Raw genomic sequence first — 23,884 nt, 5'->3', positions numbered from 1 at the left:
CCTCTTAATGACACACTATGTCTGAAAACACGTTAATGCCCCTTACCTGAATATGACAACTCAAACATTAGCAAACTGAGAACCAGCTCGTGACGCAGTTACTTTCACAGCCAGGAACAGCATTTTGGTTCCAGTCCTAAAAGAAATTGTACACACTTAATTTTGTGAGTACATTGGTTTGGATGGCAGTTTACCTGTCACGAAGAACAGAGGAGATTGTTTCCATACGTTCTTAACTGCTATATGGGTGCCTGTACAGGGCTGTTCTGTATGAGCGCTTTTTATGGCATTTTGTCCAAACTAGCTTTTAGTGACTTGCTGGAGGAAAGATGGAAGAGGGGTTGTAATCGAAGGGGTTTATTCCATACCTAAAGTCTACATTTTTATGGGAATGATTATGCGAAATCCTTCACATAAACTGAAAAGTCATTTATCTACTTTCAAAATGACAGGCATGCAAACCTAGCCAGACATTCAAAACAGATTAAATATCAACTTTGCTATGCAATGATTTTTTTTCTGATTCTTGATGAATAGTAGAGGCCAAAAGTTTCTTCTAAAGATCACTGGAGACACACAGTGGACTAACCTTCTGTGATGCCAAGAGGCTGCAGGACTGCATATGAGCCCAGTGTGTCTCCATGGTAGAGCAGTGGGAATTCCCCAGATTCATAATAAGAGTTTCTGGGTTTGGTGCCCACTCATCATGCCTACACTATGCTAGGAACACCTTGACAGATCTTCCCAAGGTGTTCTCCTTTCCTTCGATTTCACCATGGTCCTACCCACATCCAGATTATTTTAGAGAACCAGGGCCACACACTAATAGAGACAACAGTGGCATGAACTACACCCAGCATGAGCCTGTTAAACCATGTTAGATATTGCTATTAATTTGTGCTACCATATACAGCTTGATGGACCACTGGCAAGCATGAATGTATCTTGAAATGAAAGACATCAATGCCATGCAATGTAGACATAGCTAAAAAAGTACTGGTGGCAAACTAAACCAGTTTAGCACTTCTTGTGCCAATGTAAGATTGTCCTTGGTGGTATATTTTCATATTCTTGTCCATTTCATGTATAAAATATTGAGATTTTCACTCTCTTTCTTCTTTCTTGTAAGACACAAGGTAGAAGAAAAGAATTTAAAAAAACCAAAATGAATAAACACCCTTCTTTTAACTTCTGATGACTTTCTGCAAGTGGTCTGCAGCTGACAGAAATTTGGTAGTTGTTGGAAATTTTTTAAGCAAAAATTGCTATTTGTCAAAGCTGTCATTTTCCACAGAACATTAATGAAAGAGGTTTCCCAGTTCTGAGGTAGGCATTTTTTTTTAGTTGTCCTGTAATATCTAGATTGTGGGGAACACAGGACACCACCTCCCAGTTTCGTGCTTGAACCTGATTCAGAAGAGACACAAGTGCTGGTCCCCCAGCTTGGAGACACAAGTTAATACATCAGTTCTGCCCCTTCCTCTTGTGACCTGCTACAGCCTGAACGACCAAGAGGATCAAAAAAAGACTGATAATTTTTTTTGGCTGAGTGAGATCTTGGTTCACACACACATGGGTGAATATTTGTATTTATGTAAGTGATGGAGAAACAGAGAGATGTTCACCTCCCAATACAAAACAGGCAGGCATGCATGCCACGCACAGAATACAGGAGCTTGCCCATAACTTTTCCCTGCACTCTGACGTTCTTGAACACGACTCCCCTGCTACTGGTAGGCTTTCTTCCAGCAGCATTTCTTCACAGGCACCATTCAAAATGCTCCTTTTGCATCATGTAATTTTTGGTCATCTTTACGGAAATTCTCATGGGGTTGAAAAACCATCCCCTGCCCGCTTCTGTGTGTAATTTCAAAATTATTGTCTTCGATGAGCAGGTGCCAGGCAGCACTAAGGGAGACTGAAGAAAGTTCAGCACAGCCAAAGACTTCAAATAAAGGGCTGTAACAGCGGATACTCCAAAAGCAGACGGATAGTGGGGACGTCCATCCAACAGGCTCTTCTAACTTTCCCTGGGTACGGGGTGCCGCACCTTCTAGCCCTTCTCCCGACCGGAAAAAGCAAAGTGATGTGATGCAGGTGCTGAAGTAGTTTCTAAAACACGAGCACCTAAACACGGTGGCCTCTCGCCAAGCGTGGGTGAGAGGCTTCCCTCCTTGGGACAGGGGGTATTTCGAGGATCAGGCTCTCCCCTTCCCCTCCGGCCAGGCTCCTCCGCGGCAGGAGGACGGCGGGAGAGGGGAAGGGGGGCTCGGGCGGGGAGGGGGAGGCCGGGCCGGAGGAGCGGCTCCGACCGGCGGGCAGGCGGGCCGGGGCGGGCCGGGCGGCGGCAGCCGCTGCCTCTCGCAGACGGCGGAGCGGCGGCGGCAGAGACAGGTCGCGGCAGCCGCCGCTCCCCCGCGGGAGGGCGGGCGGGCGGGCGGGCGGGCGCGGAGCCCCGCCGCCGCCGCCGCCATGGAGAAGCAGCCCGGCGGGGAGGACGACTGCGTGGACTCGGGAGCCGAGACGGGCGGGTGAGTGGCAGAGGCCGGTCGGGGGGGTGCTCTTACCTTCCCCGTCCCCGCCACACGCCGGGCCGGGCCGTGGCGGCAGAGCGCTGGGAGCTCCCTCCCGGGCCGGAGGGCTGCACTTGTTGCCGGCGGCCGGCGCCGAGCGCGTCCCGGCAGCGGCGGGGCTGGGGCTTGGGGGGGGAGAGGGGGCGGCATCGTGTCCTGGGCAGACCCTCCCTCCGACAGACGGGCCTGCACCCCGGGCAGCACCCCGCTCAGCGCCATGTTCCCTTTCCTCCCCCCACCCCGGGGCTGGGGGGTCCTGTGTGGTTCCCTGGGGAGATGGGGAGCGCCTCGGCCGCGGAGCATCACCGTGCGTGGAAAGCCCCGGCGAGTTTACCTTATCCTTCGTCTGAGTAGGGGAAAGCTCCCCATCATCCTCCCTCTGCACATGGGGAGGAAGATGTGAAGAGATCGTGGCCGCGGACTTTCAAGTTCGAGCTCCAAGCACGTTGTGCTGCCTCAGCGGTGAGGCCCAGCACTGTGCTTTTTAGGCTGCGGAGACATGGCCTGGGGCTCCACCATCCCTATATCCCGACATAACTTGTGTTGAGAGAGTCTGGAAGCGTGGCCAGCTACCTGTGCTGTCCTTGTGGCAGTGACACCCAGACAACAGCAGGCAGGCAGAGCTGACTTCTTAGAAGGACCATCAGAGAGCCACCCGCAAAAGCAGGTTAGATTAGTAGGCACCCTGAAATCGGGTTGCTGTTGTCGTGTTACTCATCATACTGACCTGTGAAGTGCTGTAAGCTTTGCTGGTAGTTGTCCGACCTGTACGTGTCATATCAGAGTCAAGAATGACTTTTTTTTCTGACTTCGTGACTCCGCTGCCAGAGGTGTGCTATGTTCATTAGTTGGATGACTTCTTCTAAGAGCATGGAGCTGCAAGGATTATCCATGGGATCCTCTGTTCAGCTCCCACCTCTGGCCTGTCTCTGTGGGAGAGAGAGGGAAGTGCTTTCCAGCTCATCCTACATGCTGCTGCCGTGTCATCTTGTCAGGAATGACACTGAGCCTTTGCTCCTTCTCTGGCTCCAGAAGGAAAAAAGGAGGTTGCCCACTCCTGTTAACACTGTTCTCTCCTTTGTCTTTCTCTCTCCTCCCTCCTTGCTTTCCCAATTGTTTTTTCTCACAGCTCCTTGTCTGGTCTCTAGTCTGACTGTTGCAAAACTGTAAAGCTAATTCTTCTTTGCGAAGTGGTGTCAGGTGCATGGCACCAAAACTGAAGTAGCAATATTACAATTTTTTTTAAAAAGATGGAAATTGAAAATGGTAATCTTTTTCATACATCCAGCTATTAATTCAAATCAAATTTTTTATCTCTTCAGTGGACTGAGAAGTTAAGGACTTTTTCCATCACCTTGTATAATGGGCACATGTAACGGTGAAAATTTTAAAATATTTTATGTGATGTGAGCTTAATGGAAAAAATCCAGGCCTCCTTTCCTTATATTGGGACAACAGGTTTTAGTTCATCTTTGGGGAATGTGGATAAAAGGAACACAAAATAACCAGTGAATTCATGGCTGTTTCAAAGCTCAAAGAAATCCTTGATGGGTCAGGTCACTCTGATTTTGCTGTGTTTATCTGGGATTGAAAAACCTGGATTTCTGTGGCACTTGGAAGGATTTAACCCAGCTGGTGACATTAGCCTTTAGACCTCAGTGACCAGCATGACAGCTGCTTGTGTCTGGTGTTGATGAGGTGCTAAAGCTGATGGTTTTATGAAGTGTCCCTGTCCCAGGCTTGACACTGGAAGTATAGGTTAGTGGAAGAGTCTGTCTGAGGAATTCGGACAATGACATATGGCAATTAATAACTGCAGTGTTTATTTTGAAAAGCAATGGGTCTCTGCATTTCAATTATTATTTTTGGTTCTGTTTAGCAGCTATTTTAGTCTGATAAACATGTTGCGTATGTCTCTTTCACAATGTTTATATTTCAGCTTTCTCACCAAACCAACTGTTCGCAGCACTTGCTTTTCTGTCTTACCGGAAGATGTGCTTTTTGCTTTGTCTCAGTCCCATCATAGCTACTGCTAAACTGAGCAGTTTTCCTTTTTCTCCAGTTACTCGACAGTAAAAAGAAATTTAAAAGTTAATTAACTATTTTGAAGTTCAGCTGTTATCCTCTGAAAGTATAAGGAGAGATAACTGTCAGAGTAATTCAGTAACAGTTTTACATCAAGTGGTCCGTTTCTGTCACTCAGGGAACAATAGTGAATAGTGACTGTAGTAACTCCAGGCGCTGCAAGCCCTTGTCCTCTTGATGATCGTATGTAATGATGTGTGAGCTCTTATATGGACGCTGTACCACTGAAGCTGCTTATAGCAGCTAACCAATTGAATACATCGAGTACTCTACAGGGCATATGTTCCTGAAGGTTTTGCTGAGGCTTCCAGCTACAAGAGCAGGCAAAACTCTGTGCTGCAGGCAAGATCAGTTACAGTTTGAAACCTTCATTTTCCTAATCCATTGGAAAATATGTTCCTCTTACTGCATTTGCCTCAGTAAACAGGGTTGGCAGAGAGGCTGCTGAACAAAAATAGTGTATTTTCAGTTCCTGAATCCGATAAGAATGGATTGAGCTGGTGCTGTCAAGTACCTAAATAAAGGGAGTAGAACATATAAGCCAATTAGTTTATATTGGCTATTTATTAATGAGATTTGAAAGCATTTGCCCATCCGTGGTCTGAGAGACTTTGCTAGTTTGAATTGTATCTTCTCCGGAAATGTATTTTTTGGGCTTTTTTGTATAAAAACCTTATTTCGTCTGCTACTGAAATCTCTTAGCACAGAAGTTTGGGAGACAGAGAGCTTTCTCTGGTAATAATTTTAGTAGCAGATTTGTACTATAAACCCTGTCATTTTAGGAAGAAGAAAATGGTCTTTCTTTGGTCTTTAATTAGAATGCAAACAGAGGGAAAAACAAGTGGAAGAAAGAAATCGAAGGGAGGAGAAATATGTACGTATAAAAAACTGTAGATAAATTATAAAGAAAAAATATAGAAAAATTAATACTAAGTTACATAAAATGAGTTGAAATGTTTGTTTTCAAAATATATTGGTTTTACAAGCTATGCAAATGCTGTTACTTCACTATCCTTATTCTAGGATAGCAGAGCAAAGGTTTTGGGGGCTAAAACACCCAAGATGACAAACTAAAACAATTTTTGAAGTCATTAGGCATGTAGTTTTGAAGCAATGAGGCAGATTCTTGCTACCACTGATGTCAAGGGCAAAGCATCAGCTGAATTCATTGTATTCAGGACGGGTATCCCAAGTGACACACCGTGAATGTGGAAAACAGGTAGTTTCTCAGACCTATAGTCTTATATTTTTTATTCTTAAACTTTTATTTGGTCATGTTAGCTATGTTCAAGGATTACTTCTATAGGAATGCTCTCTCCCATTTATTAAGCCTATATGCCTTAACTGAGCGTAACACTTCAGTGAGATAGCTAGCATTAATGAAGATTTCAATGTATGTGACAATTCCCAGCAGAAGTTCATATGTTCCCTTAGACAGCTATAAAAGCCCACGTCTTAAAGGGTTCACATTTTAATCATTAGATTACTAATAGTATCAAAGTTGGCCTAAACCAACATTAGTTTTCTCCTCCTTCACTTACAAGTCATCTAAAATTTTGAGAAGTTTCAACTTTTAACTTAAATTATTTGAATTTGCAATATTTCCACTTATATTTCCAATAATTTATTAATATTTTCAGAGAAAGTGGGAAGATGTTATTCAAGTACAAGGGTTTTTTTTTGTGTAGTGAGTTTAAAACCTAAATATTGATGATGCAAACTGAATTAATTAGTAGTTAATTGCTGAGTATTTGACAAGTTTTAGGAAGAAGGAAAATGGTACTGTTTCTTTGGTAGCAGGCAACTGCGAAGGAACAGTACAATGATATATGGAGAAAACTCTTGCAAAACAGAGAGACAAAAGATGTTTGCAGCTTAGGACACTGTACCATGCAGCAGCTATTTTTAACATATATTTAGCAAAATCCATTACTGTTTGGTTACAGTTATTATTCAGGGGGCTTGCTGCCGCCTTTTAATTTTCTCCTGTGGTTCTATCCCTCAAATTAATTTTGCAGAGATTATGTTAATGTTTTGACTGTGCTATACTTGTTTGTTGGTTTTCCTTGTGGTTCTCACTAGCTGCATGTGTGATCCTGGCCAAATCACAATTTATTTGAGCCTCTGTTAACTTACCTGTTAAGCAGATAAAAAAGTCCTTTCTTTATTTGTTGCAGTTCTGTACAATGTATGAGAATCTAAAGCAGAAAATACAATTGTTAGTAGGAAACAAGGCAGCCTATGAAAAAAGAGAGTGTACCCTATTTAAAGGTAAAAGAATTAAGAATATTGTATTCATGTATGTCCTCAGTCAGAATGGGTTGCTTAAATTATCAAATGAATAGTTGAATGGTTTATTGGGGTGATTGCTTGTTTTCATGTCACATGTTTCTAGCTGAAAGGGATTCAACACTTATGACTCCGTCATCTGTGTGATAGTCCTTCAGTATGACATGTCGGTCTCTTGTCACATGTTTCATCCATCTATGAGAAACTCTCAGGAATACGAATCACTGCTGCTGAAACCTATTTTAAGGCCTGTATTTACCTTGGGGTTGTTTGGTTTTTTTTTTGCTGAGACTTCACTTCTTATATATCCATCATTCCAGATGTGTCAAGGTAGACAACTTGTCTCTGATTTGTCATTCAAATAATACGAAGTTGAGCTATTTGTCACAAATTGGGGTTGAGGCACCATTTCTAACCGGATTTACTCGATGGAGCGAAGTTGTTTGGTTGAACCTCAGAGCAGGCAGACCTGCTAGCATGTGGCACTGGGGCTAGGCGCTGAAAGTGAGGTTGAAACAGACTTTAAATCATATTCTGGTGGCCAGGAGGTCTGTGCTGACACCCATGATGGCTAGGTCCCAGCAGGCAGTGAGGTTCACCACAGCTAACTGTAGCTGTGTGAAGGTCAGATGTTCGGTATAAACTGGGCTTCTTCTGTTGATAGTTAAGAGCACCAGGACCTTGGGAGAGTGACTCATCCCCTGGCTTTGGATGGGTATGTACATGCCACTGGAACACGCCCCTCTGGGGAATGCTCTGTGAATGAGTAGTGAGCAGGGTACGCAGGCAGGTGTGCTCACTAAAGCACAGCGTGGCCCGGCCTCGTCAGGTGCTTTTTGGAAGATTATAAACAACCTTTCATCTTTATATGACCATGATGATGATGGTCTCTCATGTGGGGCCTCAAACACTACTGTTCGTAACAAGCTCCTGAGTGTAGTAGTTAGAGCTGAGTGACGGGAATCCATCATCTGACTTCATCACTCTACTAGAAATCCAGAGCAAGGCATTTCGAGAAAAGTGCCTCTGAGTTATTCCATTGCAATCATCTTGATTACACAAGTAGAAGTACGATGAAGGTAACAGCTTTGCATTGGACTGGTCTTAGTGAAGCAGATTGTAATCTGACCCACAGAAATTTGGTGAGAAGAAACAAAGCTACAAAGCTAAATCTTCTGACTCACACATTGTGCTTTAGCTGCTATAAAATCCTCCCGTGTGCCCTGTGGAGCACTTTTTGGGGGAGGGAAGGCAAAGAAGCTGTTAAATACAGCTCTTAATATGAAGCAGTGAAATCTGAAACAACTCTAGGTAGAGAAAGCAGGGGAAATGTGAATCTAGCAGGTGCCATTCCATCAGTCTGAGGCAAGTGAAGGATGCAGACAGCAGAAGAGCTAGTAAACTTCCCACGATTTCATTTGGGGGGGGGGGCATTAAGCAGTCCTGGCAATGGAGACCTTGGGCATATCATGGTGTAATATTGCATTAAAATAAATTGAGAGATGTGTGTTTGTTTTACACAGCAGACTGCCTTGTGGAGATGCTGCCTGGCTCAGAAACCTGAGTTACAGCCATGCCAGTGCATTAAACAGCATGAGGGGATACCCCTGAGCACCGGGACAGAGTTATCCATGTTGCTAAATACCTAAAATGCTTGATGGCATCAGTTTGGTTGCAGTCATCTAGCTCTCTCCCATGTGATTCTTGGGTGTGTTTTACTGCGGGCCAGGGATTTGTTTTACCATGTCACCATGGCCCAGGGACCATTCCCAGCAGACCACTTGCCAGTCAGTTTTGGAAGGCAAGAGGTTTTAATGGTACAGGTGCAGACTATTTCATGGCAGTTGGCCTCAGTCCCAGGCAGTTCTCTTGAGCCTATTTGTCTATTACCATAGCTGTCACTGCTGTAGCTATGTTAAAGTGATGCTGTGCCACGGCTGATGAGCGTGCCAAAGTAACCCAAGCACAGCACAACACTGGTGTGGCTACATTGCTTGTGTGATTCAGAGATGTACCATAGCCGTGCTTCTTACCCAAAGAAACAGTTTTCAAGTGGTTTTGTGTACTGTACTCAGTAACTGCAAGTTGCACTAGCAGCTACTTACTGGTATTCAGTGGGCTATTTCCCTTTCTTGGATATTTTGAGGCTCTGTATTACTAATCAGCAATGAGTAGTGCATGCTGATCTCAGAGGATTGCTCAAGATCTTTTGTGCTTCTGATGGTCTTATGCTCTCTGATAACACACAGTCCTGATCACTCAATGCCGCTAATGGGAATCGAGGTCCCACATTTATCCTGAGCTTCTACATTCCTATTTTAATGTCTCTTGACATCTTCACAGCTTCTCTTTGCTGGTGGGCTAACCGTTGAGCACAAATTCTTTGCAGACTGATGTGTCTTTTGACTGAGCGATGAGCCCTCCTTTTCAGTACCTCCCACTGCTTCAATACACTTTTTGATCATTTTTTTCCTCATTATGCGCCTATAAAGAGAACAGTCCTCTATTTGTTCAGTTTCTGTCCTGAATGTCTCTTTCCTTTTATCTATAATGTAATATCTCTCAGAGGAAATAGCTTGCTGCAAGACCATGTAATTGGCCTGGAACGTCTGAGCCCCAGTATGGCCCCAGTCTGTCACCATTAAAGCCCGTGAGTGCTTTACTCTTGAGTTATCCTAATGGGAAAATCCTCTTCCAAGGGAAGTGATAGAAACTGATACTCAGGATGTTTAAAACAGGGATGGAAAGAATGGGAAGGAACAAAGTTGCTTGTTGTCCAGAGCATCTACATGACCCAGGAGATGTTTATTTCAGTACTTAATTTTTCTAATGCATGATCTTTTCAAAGGGAATATTCGTTGTGTATACTAGTCTAAAAAGCTTAAAAGAATTATAGAAACTTCAGAATTTAGTATCTGAGTAGCTGACTATAAGCAAAAAAAAATATATTTTGTAAGTCACTTACCAGCGCATGTTATGAATTGGAAATGTTTGTGCCACTGTTTTGAAACTATTAAGAATTTTGCTAACGCTATTATTTTTGTTCTTAAGGACTAGATTCAAGACAAAGAAATTATAAGAAAGGAGTCAGAGGGAGGACAAAAGGTGATTCAGGTTGGCCTTGAGAGCACATAGAGAGACTCATATTCATCTCATTTGCTTTTAGGCATGTAGGCAAGGGTCCTACATTAGGAATGTGGTTCCTGTAGGCTTCATCTCTAGACAACAGCTAGGGAGAGACACACTTCAGACCTCTCTTTTTATTGACTATAGAGGGAGCTTAGGGAGGGTACAGTCCTCATTTCAGCATCTGAGGTTGACATAAGCCTCTGAGCTTAATTATCCTGTTTTTTTAATTCTGTGTATGTCAGTTATGCAACAAACATGAATTAAATATTAGCTTGAACGATATTAGAATTACAAAAAAGCCCCAATACAATTCTAAAGCCTATTAAAATGTGTCTGTGCAATTAGTCTCCAAGCACACTGTTGTATCCTCCTTTCTCACTCCCTATCTTTTTATTTTTCCTCTTGTCTCATTTTTCATGTCCTGCCTATACGTAGACTGCCACTTCCTCGGTTGAGGACTCATTAATTCTCCATGTCCTATAATGTGCCTGCAGCACTTTGGGGTAATAAAATAACAGTGTGAAGTAATAGAAGGCTGCTTCTACTTGCAGTAAGCAAAAGGCAAGATGTTGTCTAGCTTCTATCCAAAATACAAGCAGTGCAGATTCATATTGAATTAGCCGCCAACTGCTGAACTCAGATACATGGAGGGACAGCCCCGGGCTGTTTTCAAACAGAAGTGCAGACTAAATGAATCCTTGCTGGGGATGCTTGGAGGCAGCTGGGTGTGTATTGCTTGCCTCTGGGCTTGTGAAGAGTGACATGTTACACAGTTTTCACACCCTTCCAAATATACATGGTGCCAAATGATACCGACGTGACTTGCTGCTAAAAATACCCGCACAGCACTACTTAGCCAGCCCCTGCGATCGCTTCTCCTCGATCCCTGCCCAGAGCTGGACCAGTGGTGTGTACATGGCCCAGCAGTAGGAAGAAGAAGGTCTCCTTCTCTGCTCATGTTGTTACTGCCGCTGCCTTTCCCAGCTATGCAAGGATCCTGGGGGAGGTTTGTTGAGGGATAGCATTTTATTCATGGAGGAGGTGCTATGTAGCTGGTATATATGGGGCGACTGAGAGGGGCTACTAATGACCTAATCCTATGGTCACTGTCATGGGTGACAAAGATGTTCCCTTGCTCCCTGGTGTTATCAAAGTGGTTGGGTGTGCAGGATTTAGTAAAGGAGAGAGAGCGGGGAAGAGCAGCAAAACCCCATCAGCAACTCTCTCCACAGCATTGCACAGACATTTTTCAAAAGCTACAATAGCCTCATGACACTTGATGGTATTGGTGGGGTTTTTTCATGAATAATGTAAAAAATTCAGATTGTGTCACCTTTCACCAGTCCAGCAGGATTGGCAAGAAGAGTTGAGGGTAGTTCCTCATGGTCTTTCTCACCTAAACCAGCAGCTGATCTGCAGAATACTGGGTGCTAAGCACGGGCTTTGGTTCTTCTGCAGAGATATGTCCATATTAAAATCAAAAGCGGCCACTATAGTTGTGTGGGGTTGATGTCGTTTATTCCCTTGAATGCCTGAGAGCCTAGAGTATGAAGGTATCCTGAGACTATACTTGGATGATATCTATTTCCAGACAAATATCTTAGGAGTCAAGGCTCACGTGTTTGTTTTTTTTTTTTTTTAATTTAAAGCAATATTGCAAACTTGTTGCAATTATTTATGTAAAACAAGCATTTAGGTTTGGATCCAGGAACTGTGTTACGGCTCTCTAAACGGTTTGCCTGTTATGTTCAGGGCACTGCAGGGCATACACGCGAGATGTTGATTATGGCAGAGAGCTCTGGTGAATGGGGTCTGTTTCGGGACACAGCAAGTGGGGGAATGGGTGTTGTGTGACTATGAACTCCAAAATCAAACACTCAGAAGTCATAGGTAGGGCCCCAGAAGTGGAAATGAATTTTTTTTTAAATATTCAGTGGTAGCGTATTTGGTTTACCTTAGTATTTCTGAATCTTTAGGGCATAAATGGGATATGTTTTAATCAGCCCAGAATGGGGTTTTCAGGAGTCTGGGGCTATATGCAGCTGCAAAATTAATTGCACTATTGCTCAAAGTACTTAGCTGCTCTGACTCTCTTACAGGTAACCCAGTATGCACTGAAGCAGAACCAATGGGTATATGGTTTTACTGAGAGATGTCTGAAAGAGGAAAAGGGTTTCCTAAAGCAAAAACCTTTGTCATCTAAATGTTTGTATTTTGGTACTCATTTTGTGTCTTCCCAGCCAGTTGTGACCAAAACCCAATAAAAATTCTGGTCTTTAAATAGGATTCTCTTAAAAAAATGAAAAATATCTGCAAAACAGATGCAAGGAGGACATAAGGTGAGGAAGAGGAAGAGCAGAGTCAAAATCTAGTAGACTTCTGCTCCTAACCTGTGTCTGAAGCAGCCTATATTTCCTTTATAGAGAGCCTTCTGAGCTTGAATTTTTACGCCTAAAGTTAGGTAGGATGAATAGCCCCTAGATAAAACCCTAGTTGCTGTACTCATTGTACATAGGTGTTTTCAAAATTCATGCAAGGTGCCAGTTTTTCTGAAGCCACGTTCAAAACCTGTTCCAGTTATTATGTTGGCACAAAAATGAGAATGTGCTAAATGCTTAGTGCTAAATGAGAACTAAACTATTTTACTGTGCAATGTGAATTAGATTTGGTGCATTTTTCATTATGTCTTTTCGATTTAATACGGTCTAACTAAAACCTTTATCTTGCAGGTCTGAGTACAGCCGTATGTCCTCTACCAGCAGTGAGTATAACTTTGAGCTTTTTTTTTTTTTAATGGATTCTCATATTTTCTCTTTTCTGGTTGCTAATATTTATTAAGATCAACCTAGTGTTAATGATGGAGTTCACTTTGACCCAGAAAGCCCCTATTCCTTCTGTTCTTGGATCTATGTCTAGAAACTGTATAGAAAATTAAACTGATTGGATGTTTGTGACCAAAATACAAGCCATATGTGCAGTCATAAATACTGGAGCTCACAAGAATGCAAGGCAAAATGAGAACAAAATCTCTAGACTCAGTGTGGCCAGTGTGAATGGGTCCTCCGGCCTAATGAGTTTACAGTGATGAATGTCATTAGAGCTGGGGGATGCAGGAATAATTCAGTGCTCATTGTAAGCTGATGTCAACGAAGCACTTGTGAGCAGATTCTGTGAAGCATTTATTTATTTCAAAAATGATAGATGCTCTAGGAAGTGTTTATGATAGCAAATTGAATTTCAGGTTTATCCAACTGATAAAAGAACAATTCTGGTGTCTAGATTATTTTTTCTTTCTTTTTCACCAATGCAAAACGGCAATTTTTTTGAGAAACAAGGAGTGCTTTTTCAGCCCTCCATCTACCCACTCCAACCATTTTCTTAGTTGTAGGACGTACTGTATCCACAGCACTTTGAAATTCAATAATGCTTATTCATGCACAGCTACTGGTATCTCTCCTTTGTCAAAGTGCAAGGTGATGCCTGTCTCCCTGATTCACACGTAGTCATGAGTTTTATTTATGCCAAGCAAGCAGATCACAAATTCACAGATGACAAATTGTATTTTAGAATCTGGATCTTTAAGCACCATGAAAATCAGAGGGGAAGAAAGCTGTCAGATTTTTGTCATTCACACATTCTGGCTGAAGCGTGGCGAGGGTTATTTTCCATCTCCCATGGTCTTCAGCAGAGGGCTTTTATTGATTTCAACAAGAGCTGGATCAGACAGTGTTCGTAATGTCTGGCTCCTGAGCTGATGTGACTAGCAGGGAGCTTGCTATCTTTCCTCCATCTGCTCAGTGTGTGTGTGTGTGTGTGTCTGAGAAAGAAAGAATTTAGTGCAACTTCTTCCTAAATTCTGTGGTTTAAATAGATTTCTGTATTCCCACTGTCAGACATAGTTTTGAAATAACTGGGAGGCAAAATCCAGGCATTCAACTTTTCTGTGATAATAAAAACATATTGGATTTGACTAGTTACACCAGATGTGTGCCCCACCACCCCCTCAGCTCACAATTTTGGGTGATAGCTTGGGGAATATGCTGCCAGCTTTCTCCACTTTTTGAGTGGTGACTCATGATTATTTGCCTAGTAGGAGTGCTTATTTGGCAGATAAATTCAGAAGACAAGATGTTAGTATTTCTCATCTAAAAATTTGGGTTTGACCTCTTACCAAATTTGCATGACTGCTGCACCTTTTACAAATAAGGGGAACGAATTACATTTGTAAATCTTTGTTTTTATTAAATGAGCTATTTGTAAAGGTAATTTTTGTTTGTGTGGTAGCTACAGTGTGTCATGTTAACTGTGGTCATCTCAGTGTCTTGCTGGCCACGGCTGTCCAGAATATGTGGGGATTATGGTTGTATTTCAACACCAGTAATTTGTCAGTACAAGGAAGTATTATCATTCCAACAAAGACACAATAGTTCAGGAGACAGGACGGTCTTCTTCTTTCTCTTTTCTGCTTCCAAGGCAAATTATATCGATACAGCTTCACAAGCAGCAGTATTTAACTTTGCGTTTTGTGGGGTTTGTGTGGTCAGTTTGTTCAGACAGTGCAAGAGTAACAGAAACAGCTACATAAAAGAATTTCAGTAAAATAGAAATGCTTTCATGTCAGAGGCTGACAGTCAGGGGATGTATAATGCATTTGAAGAAAAGATTGTTGGGGAAGGGATATTAGAAAAAGTGATCTGGCCGTTTTAATTTCTTTGGGGAAAAGATTCAGCAAGTGGTGTCATTCATAGTACAGAAAGCAATGTAATCAATGATGCTGTTAGGCCCTAGCATAATACAAAGTAAGCTGTTGTAAATTAAAAAGCAAAGAATCTCCGTTACCTACAGCTGCTTCATCTGAAGCTCCTGTTCTAATGAAGTGGAGTTTATCTAAACCAGAAGGATTACAGGCTAATTTGGGTTTACAGGGGTTTTATTTGGTGGTGCCAATGAAGGCTCCGATTTCAGTGTTTCAAAAAAAAGAATAATCTTCTAAATTTCTGGCTGAACTCCATTGGACAATGGTTTTCCACAGACATGCCAAGAAAAGGGTAAGAAATATTTAGCAGTTGAATTAACTACAGCTGCCTGTATCACTTGCTGTGATGACAGCAGCTGAACAAACTGCAGGACTTTGCACCAATGCAGAAGTATACAGGAACCCTAGACCCGCCAAGTCGGAAGTAAAATCGCATTGGCTGCTGTATGGCAATGGAAGGATCATCCTGTACATGCGTTATTTCTAGTACTTTTTTTCCCTAAGCATATGGCAGCAGTTATCATGGGCGACGTCCTACTTCAGCAGTTCAAAGCCCTGCCTGGTGGGTTGGTTGGACCTTGGGTCTTGTGCTCTTGTGCAGCATCTCAATTCTCTTCTTCTTTGCCCTTGTGTCCCAGCTTTGGGTAACACAAAAATGCTTTTTGCTGGCAGCATTGGTCTAACATTTGTGGTTTAGGACAGCAAGTACTTTGGGAAAGAGTGCCAAAGACTGCAGAGTGTGTTTATTTCTGCAAGAAAATGCAGCAGTTATCTGCCGTGCGGGCTCTGGCTGTTGTCAGGGTGACTGTGTGCCACTTTGCCTTTTCTTACTGAGCAGAGTAAATAGACCACACAAACTCGTCTGCTGGATGCTGTGTTTTGAGGTATTACAGCTTTGAAAGGTTAAGCAGTGTGATTTCAAGGAAGAGAAGTGCAGAATTTATTTTGACTTTATTTTTTTCCTGAATTCTGGTGTGTATAGCCACTTTTCCCTTTGTTCTTTAGCAGGAGGTGTGCTTTGTATTAATAGTATGTTTTGCCCATTGATGTCCTCTTCATTAATCTAGAAAATGTATTAAGCTTCTTTTTGCTCATATTTTCAATTACCTTTTCAATTACCATTAGAGATCCTTAATCATATGCGAGAGGGAATTGTGCTAGGCACTTTACACACACAGAAGAGACCTTTACCCAAAGCATATAATACCAAAATATAGAGACCATAGGTGGCATATGGAAACAGACAGTTGGAATCACAAAGAAATAATTAATTAGTGTTGGTCGGCACAATAAGCAACAGTATCTGCACATCAACATTTTAATTATCTTCAAATTGCTTTGAGCTATGTGTTTCAGGGATGATTTTCAACCAGGGAGGAGGAGTTTTGGTGGGGGCTGCTTATTTCCTCCTCTGCATGATCTTTGCATTTATGATAATGACTCTTCAGAAAGACTCAAACCTGAAGTGGGTATTATGAAGCAAGACTTCTGTGATTTGGAACATTTGAAATATTCCATACCTAGTTGGCTCTGGAGCCAATTTAACCAGGTTGTCTTAGAAATAATTGTGGAAGTGGGTGATTTTTCCCCCCTCCTGACATTTTTCAGCTAGGCGATCAGTAGGGAGCTGTCTGGATACACGTTTGTACTGTTCCAGCTAAGCTGGTAAATGAAACATAAAACTGGCCCTATGGGATAAGATGCAAGTTTGTGGCAGATTTGAGATAATAAAACCCTGTAGCATGCAGTGGTTCATGTTGTGCTACTCAATGAGGTCAAGGGTTTGTCACTCACCTGCTTTGCTGTTGGAAAGCTGGTAATTCGCCTTCCCCTGCTCCCCTGCCTTTCATTTAGCAGCTGGGAAATTACTGAGTCCTTCTCAGATGTTTTTAGGCTGTTTGTGTTCTTCCATGGTAAACCTGAGAGCTGGGGTATTAAAATTTTATTTCCGTGTTGTGCATACTTCCCAACCCATGGAATTTCACCCACTTTCTGGTTCTAAAAATTAAGCGCAAGACAGGGTTTTTTTGCAGATTTGCAAATACACGGAATAGTGAGCATAAAATTTTCTTTAATAATTTTTGTTGTTGTTTGGTATTCTGTTCCTATACTAGTATAAATTCAGGTCTTTGTTTTGGGATTTGATCAATGTTTTGTCGGTGTCATCTACATCAGCCCCCTGGGCTAGTTTCGGGCTCTATTTTCTCTACAAGTGGCAAGAGTCCTCATGTGCAGAACTTGCAGCCTTTGTGGAGGGCCAGTAAAGGCAAGGTTTCTGTTATTCTTGATTCCAGAGGCAGGGTGAGGTGCTAAGGCTGAATCTTACCTACATGAACCATCTGTGTGTTGAAATAGGGTGCCCTAACGGCACTTCAGATGGTAGACTATTTCCTGAGTGGTGCTTGCTCTTTGTGCTGGATCTGGCCATGGGGAATGGGAAATCACGAGCACCACAGTACTCGCTGTTTGTGAAAAGCCCCTTGAAACCTTGTGTTTGTGAATCTACCCTGAACTAGCCCAAGATGACATACCCTAATCGACATCCTTTTTCTTTTAGACTTATTCAGTCTTTTTTAGACACTTAAATTTTCATTAACGACAATTAGGGTAAGTTAATGGCATGTAGTTAAGTGACAATATTTGATAGGACGAGGGGCAATGGCTTTAAACTAGTAACAGATAGATTTAGACTGGATATTAGGAAGAAGTTCTTTACCATAAGGGTGGTAAAGCACTGGCACAGGCTGTCCAGAGAGGTGGTGGAGGCCCCATCCCTGGAGACGGGATTCAAGATCAGGCCTGGTGGGGCTCTGAGCAACCTGATCTAGCTAAAGATGTCCCTGCTCACTGCAGCGGGGGTGGACTAGATGACTTTTGGGGGTCCCTTCCAGCCTAATGCATTCTATGATTCTATGATTCTATAAGAATAAGAAAAAAATGGTTGCCTAAAAGTTAGCACTGTCCTGCATTTGAGGTAAAACTATTTTCCTGAAGCTGTGTTGCCTCTCTTTGCTGATTCAGTGCTGTATTTAACTGCTCTTGTTTTGAGTAACTGTGTTTACCTTGAAGCCAGCTGTGAGGTTAGGGCCTCATTACGAGTAGGAATTACATGTTTGTATGCATTGTCATTCTGAGGACCCATCAAAAGCTACTCAGGTACCACTGTAGTCTGTCAGGTAGGTTGTGAGGAGTCAATGTTAGGCCACTTGTCCCATCCATGCTCGGAGCTTGACAACACACAGTTACATGACAGTTTTCACACCACTTCCATACTGTGTGCTTGTAACAATATGCTGCCTCTCTCTTTTTCTCTGTTTTGTCTCTTTTTCTGCTTCTTTTTTTCCCACCATGGCATCTGCTCCTTGATGTTACCTGGCAAGAATCTTCCTCTTCCCCCTCTATTTGAGTTATTAGATTGTAAGTGTTGTTGGAAGGAAACATGAAGAGGAAAAGGTATCCCTGAATAAAAGAGAGAGTCAGATCCAGCCTGAGCATTAGGTCCTTTATAGACAAAAGCAAAGTCACTGTCTCCAGAAGTTCTCCCATTTCTAATTCTTAAGAATTTTTTGTTACCAAGCTCTCCAGAGACTGAGGGATTGCATCTGGCAAAATGGGCACTAATGGAGCTTTTGATAAAAAACCAAAAAGGTGTAGCCTTCCTGGTTGCAGAGATAATGGGAACTATAGGAGCATAAGGATCTATAGTGTTATACAGATGTGTAGATGCCTCGTAACAATAGCAAATGGCTTCATGTTACTTGTGTATCGCTTCAAAGTCTGGCTGCCTTCACTTACTTGTTAAAGGTGATGAAAATTAACCAGGAGCAGGAAGGGGCTGGGTTTGATTTGGGCTTTTAAAAATCTGTTGCAAAGCTAAAATTGTGTAATATAATTGCCTGCTTTAAGTTAAGTTAGTTCAAACTGGTTCTGACCCAGGCACTGCTGGACTGGGTATCATCTAAGTATATTTCTCCAAACGATGTAATTTAATAAGTGTGAGGCTATAATTATATTCTTTTACTGCAATATGAAGATATACTGTAGTATATTGTTTCTTATTTCCATAGAGAATGGAGATGCTTTTAACAATGGCTGGCAATGAGCTGTATTAAATGTAATTGTAAAAACAATTTACAGTGGGCTTGCCAGCATCATGCTGCATTTCCAGAAGGTGTTATTATAAAAGGAAGACTAATTAAAGTATGAGGAAAAATGGAAGAGGAAATTGGACCCAAATCATGTAGAGCCCTAAGCCTGCAGCATCTGTCAATGTTGCAAATTTGGGTGTTTTATATAGTAGTGAAATCTGAAGTGTCAGCTCCTGTGGAAAATATAGTGAGCATCTTCAGCATATCTTGCCTGGCCTGTGTTATGCTGCTAGAGGTAAAGAGCAATGCTGTTTCCCACTGCGGCTGTGTGAAGAAGGAAAATGTCATTGCTACATGCCACCTAGCACTCTTTGGCAGTGCGAAACGTGTTTATGTAGCTGCTTGTCATCAAATTCCACTGCGATCAAAGAGCAAATGCTTGCGTACAGGATAGAAAAGTATAGTACTGAACCACAGAAAGTTGAGGTTGGAAGGCACCTCTGGAAATTGTCTAGTCCAAGCCCTCTGCTGAAAGCAGGGGCAGTGAGAGCAGATTGCTCAGGGCAATGTCCCATCATGTTTTGAATATCCCCACCTCTTCCAGTGAGTGACCAGCCTCACAGTAGAAACATTTTTTCTTATGTTTAAACAGAATTCCCTGTATTTCAGTTTGAATCATCAGCCCAGAGAAACGTCAGCAGACCCTGTTGCTCCCTAATTTTCCCTCTCTGTTGCATAATTTTTAATCAGCTTCTTCCTGTTCTGCTATGGTATTTGATCAGACAGCACTCTCCCCCTCCCAGCCCCACCAGCATCCCAGTCTCATCCACAACCATCCACAGATGATGCGTCCTGATTTTCAGGAGCTGCAAATGGACCCTTGCCTATGTCAGGAACGTCACAGAGGTATCACTGCTGCCGAGCACCATTATTTGGAAACCACGCTAGAGGTGATGATACTGAGTTAGTGTTGTTATTTGCACATTGACCTTACAAGAAGTTGAGGTTAGGATGCTGTTCTAGTAGGGAGATAGCATGTTGAGGTTGGTCTTACTGCACATGGTTATTTAGAAGCGTAAGGAGTAGAAAGGAAACGTGCCCTTAAAGACATGTCTAAAGATGGCTAGTGGCCAGAAACAGAAGATAAAAAAGAAATGAGGCACAGTCATGTGTAAGGACCTGCACAAACAAAGGTGTAACTGTGGTTGAAATAAAATCTAGATTTGATTTTTGCACGCCAAGTGTGTGACATTAACCACACTCTCCTTGTAAAGACTGAAGTTCCTGTTTAAATGTATTTAGCTTGGATGGAGTAACCCATGTATCTCTATTCTTCCTTAAAATCAGAGTTACACTCTTTGGGATCATTTAGCATGCACCAAACTGTGTGTCCTGTGGTTAAATTACTTCCCACTGGCTTAGGGCTAGCTTGAGATTTCTGTATCAAGGGGTATAGGGTACTAAAGTTGCTGGACCAGAGCTATCAAAACTCTTTATATTGTTTTGTATATTGTTTTCTGACTACATCCAGTCAGGTGTTTTTCCTGTCATGCAAATACAGAAGATAAAAGCTGAACTAGTTACTAAAAAAATAATAATAATTCATGCATCAGTGACAATCTGAATGTTTTTCTAGCTCCTTTTTGACACATAGTCATAACCAAAACCACATAAGCAAATATTTCCCCTTTCTCATTACCAAGCATGATTCAGAAGCACAGGAAATCTTTGATAGACACTGAGCTATCAAGTGCCACACAATTCTAGTAAAAATTACAGGAAAGATTTCAGAGAAAGTTCAATCGGATTATTAGGTGATGTGGGTTGAATTTCCCTCTGTGGAAGTGTTACTGCTGCTCTCCTAGAAAACCACAAGGAGCTAGGCAGTCATTTAGTGGGCCTTTTGCCCTGAGCAATGGGTTGCAGGAAAGATTTTGGCATTCCAAGTTCAGCCAGTACAGTGACAAGAATGATCTGGAAATTGTTGAGACATCTGTCTGAATTGTTGAAGCCCAAAGAGGGAAGCTGAAGAAAATTAATCTATGCCATGGCAACTCCTGACTCAGAGGCACTAGTTGTGGTAGAAGGGGAAAAGCCATCTGACTCACTGAGTCAAATGACAAAACCTTTGTGAAGGCTGAAGCAATTAAGGCAGTTTCTACTAAATTAAGGCAGTTTCTACTAAATGCATGCTGTTTTGACAGTGCCAACAGTTATTTCCTCATTTTATGACTGCTATATATTATTGTGATGTATTTTCTTTAATTTGAACTTTTTAAAATAAATAAATCAAATTTATTTATGCAAGCTCAGTGGGGAACTTGGAACATTTGGTAATTGGTGCATGCCACACTCTAAAGCAGTAGATATCCACTGCCTGCCTCATTTTTATTGGTACCACGTATTTGTTGATTAACAGTTTAGGAAAAAAAATCTTGTATCTGTAATTTCTAAAAGGCTCATGGAAAGTTTACCAGGTGACTCCTGGCTGCCACCATATGGGATCAGGATGAAGCACTGATGACAAAGCATGCTTTCTGTTATGCTTGCCTTTTCCATTAGCTGGTATGGGGTAGGTCTTTTGAACTCACACTGCTGTCAGCTGAAAGGTTTGTAGATTCAAAATAGCTTTCCACTACTGTCAAGTCCAAATGGCTTCTTTGCTGTGATGCTGATATTGTTGGTTGCCTACAGAGATACAAACATGGCAATGCTTGACCATGCCTCAGGGTTTGATCCCATATTTTCTTCAGATGTGTCTTGAATGTAGATGCTTTGCTGTGGCTTCTGCCTTCTGTCTGTCTGGGTTTCCCTGCCACCTCTTTGTGATACCAGGAAGGTTTGTGCAAAAGAGCAAACTGATTGAAAGAACAGTTCTGCCTGAAAACTGACATTTTTAGCCAGGTCGGTTCTCTGACTGCCACCAGAAGGCACAATCCTGATTACTCCTTGTCTGAGGGCTTCATTTCAGTGCGTTCAGCAAGCTATTTCAACTTGTACCTAGACCTGACACAAGGGAAGCACTGGAAAAACAGCTGGGAATAATAGGGGGAAGAGTGCCAGCAGCGAAGTCTTAAATTGTCTTAAGCCCATCATAAAATCACACTCTCAGTTAACTAGAGTACATTGTGTGAGGTATGGAGCTCGTTATTGGACCAAATTTGTCAGCTGCTCAAGTGCACAACTTTTCGTGGTTTTTTTTAAGGCAATGTTCTTTCTGCCCTTTTATAAAAAACATATTTTTGAGAATCTCGGCTTTACTTAGCAGTTGGATTTTAAGAAAATACAATGCTTGCAATTAAAGGACTTTGAACACAGTGTGTTGGATGCAGTTTGAATGCTGACATGCATTGTACTCGTGATTTGATTTACTGGTGACTGCTGATGGGAGTTTTACTGAATTACTACACATTGCAACTCTGTACAGAATCTGATATTAATACCAAAGATCGGTGTCTGAGTTCTTGCCAAGTATAATCATCTGTATTTTTCTTTAGGAAAATTTTATGATTGGAAAGGACGCACGTCTTTGCAAAGCTTAAGTCTTCTAAAGTGGAAATCCGCAGCCCTTTGGAATACAGCTCTCTCTGTGTTTCAATTTCAGGCCCTCTTCCCTTCCCTACTCCCTCTAAAAAGTGAGATGACTTTTTTTAATTCTACATACAATATAAAATAACAATAAAACAAATTAGTGTAATATTTGAGCATTAGTAATTAATGCACCTTCCCTGTATTTCTACATTGGCCTGAATTTAGCAGCAATATAGGCTGTTGCATAAAGTCTCGCATCTTACCATGATGGCCTAGGCTTATTCATGCCAGTAGCATCACCAAAGTCTCTGGGGCAAATCCTGTGAGCAGCAGCTCACCACTGTGCTTCAGTTCCCCATTCAGGGTTTTCTGATTACTGTTTCTTCCTGTGTGTTTCTGAAGGACACAGAATGACAATTGCCGGCTCTTTTCCACACATCAGGAGTACTTTTCAAGGTGTCAAAACCAATTTTCCTTACTGTTTCTCTTGTGGGTATTTGGTCTTCTGTAAGGATTAATCTCTGTGTGATGAAGCCATTTGAGCCCCTACATGGGCAAATAAAGGTAGTTTGTGGCTTTTGAGTGAAGACAGCTAAGCCAGTGAAGACAGTTTGAAGATGCCAAAACACGTGAATCTGTTTTGTGGTATGGACACATGTGCAGGCTGAGTCACCAAGACAGCTCTCGAATAGCCGTGAACTGTGTGAGAGGGAAGAGGGGAAATGACAACAGTTGATATCCAGGAGGATATCCCTGAAGGTGTATGAGTACACTAGCATTTTGGGGTTCTTGTCTTTCAGCAAGTTAGTAGCTAAATCTGTGGTTGAGGGTACTGAAGTAAGACCTCAGTGCTCTCCAGAGGGTAAGTAGATGATAAGGATTTTTTTTTACATTGAAATTCTGATTATTTCTAACATTGCTGTTGCCAATGTAATGTAAGGTGTCAGCAGGATATTTTGAGGATGGAGAACACCAGGTTGCAAGAGCACAATGCAGCAAGAGTGAAGAGCTTATGGAGAACAGTACAGCATTGGTGGAAAAATCCTTATCTTGGGGAGAGTTTGTGAGGAATTTCCAAGCAGTTTGCATGCCTACAACTGTGATGTGAAAGCACTTACTGTGGGTTCCTACAGTTTGTCTGTATGAAGATCACATACAGCTTCTTCTCAGAGCTGGGGGTCTTTTTTGTCTGGGTGCTTAAGATACAGTAAAGCACACCCTATGCTTTGATGTGCCTACAGGCTCCGTAAAGCCTAGGTAGAACACACAGGAAAAGAGAAGGCTGTACTGTCAGAGACATGGGATTACTCAGCCGGAAACACAATGTGGGCTCCCATCCCTTTCTTTTTAGCCTGTTTTGGAAGGGAAACATGATGTGAACATGTGCCATCTTTCTTCACAGAGACACTAACTTGCCACAGGTTTCATTGGAA

General features: G+C 42.2%; 1 protein-coding gene across 1 annotated transcript in view; it reads left to right on the top strand.

The window, feature by feature from the left end:
* Window positions 1-2,472: 2,472 nt before the first annotated feature.
* FAM124A (family with sequence similarity 124 member A) overlaps window positions 2,473-23,884 on the top strand; it is a 42,444-nt gene continuing 21,032 nt past the window's right edge. Inside the window, exons 1-2 of the mRNA XM_086481931.1 lie at window positions 2,473-2,531; window positions 12,806-12,837. Of these exons, the coding sequence (XP_086338057.1) occupies window positions 2,473-2,531; window positions 12,806-12,837 (91 nt within the window). The remainder of the gene's footprint in view (window positions 2,532-12,805; window positions 12,838-23,884) is intronic.

Source organism: Leptosomus discolor, chromosome 1 (genome assembly GCF_034619465.1).
Source record: "Leptosomus discolor isolate bLepDis1 chromosome 1, bLepDis1.hap2, whole genome shotgun sequence".
In the NCBI taxonomy this organism is placed as follows: domain Eukaryota; kingdom Metazoa; phylum Chordata; class Aves; order Leptosomiformes; family Leptosomidae; genus Leptosomus; species Leptosomus discolor.
Note: the sequence above shows the minus strand (reverse complement) of the source record. Positions and strands in the feature narration are given on the sequence as shown.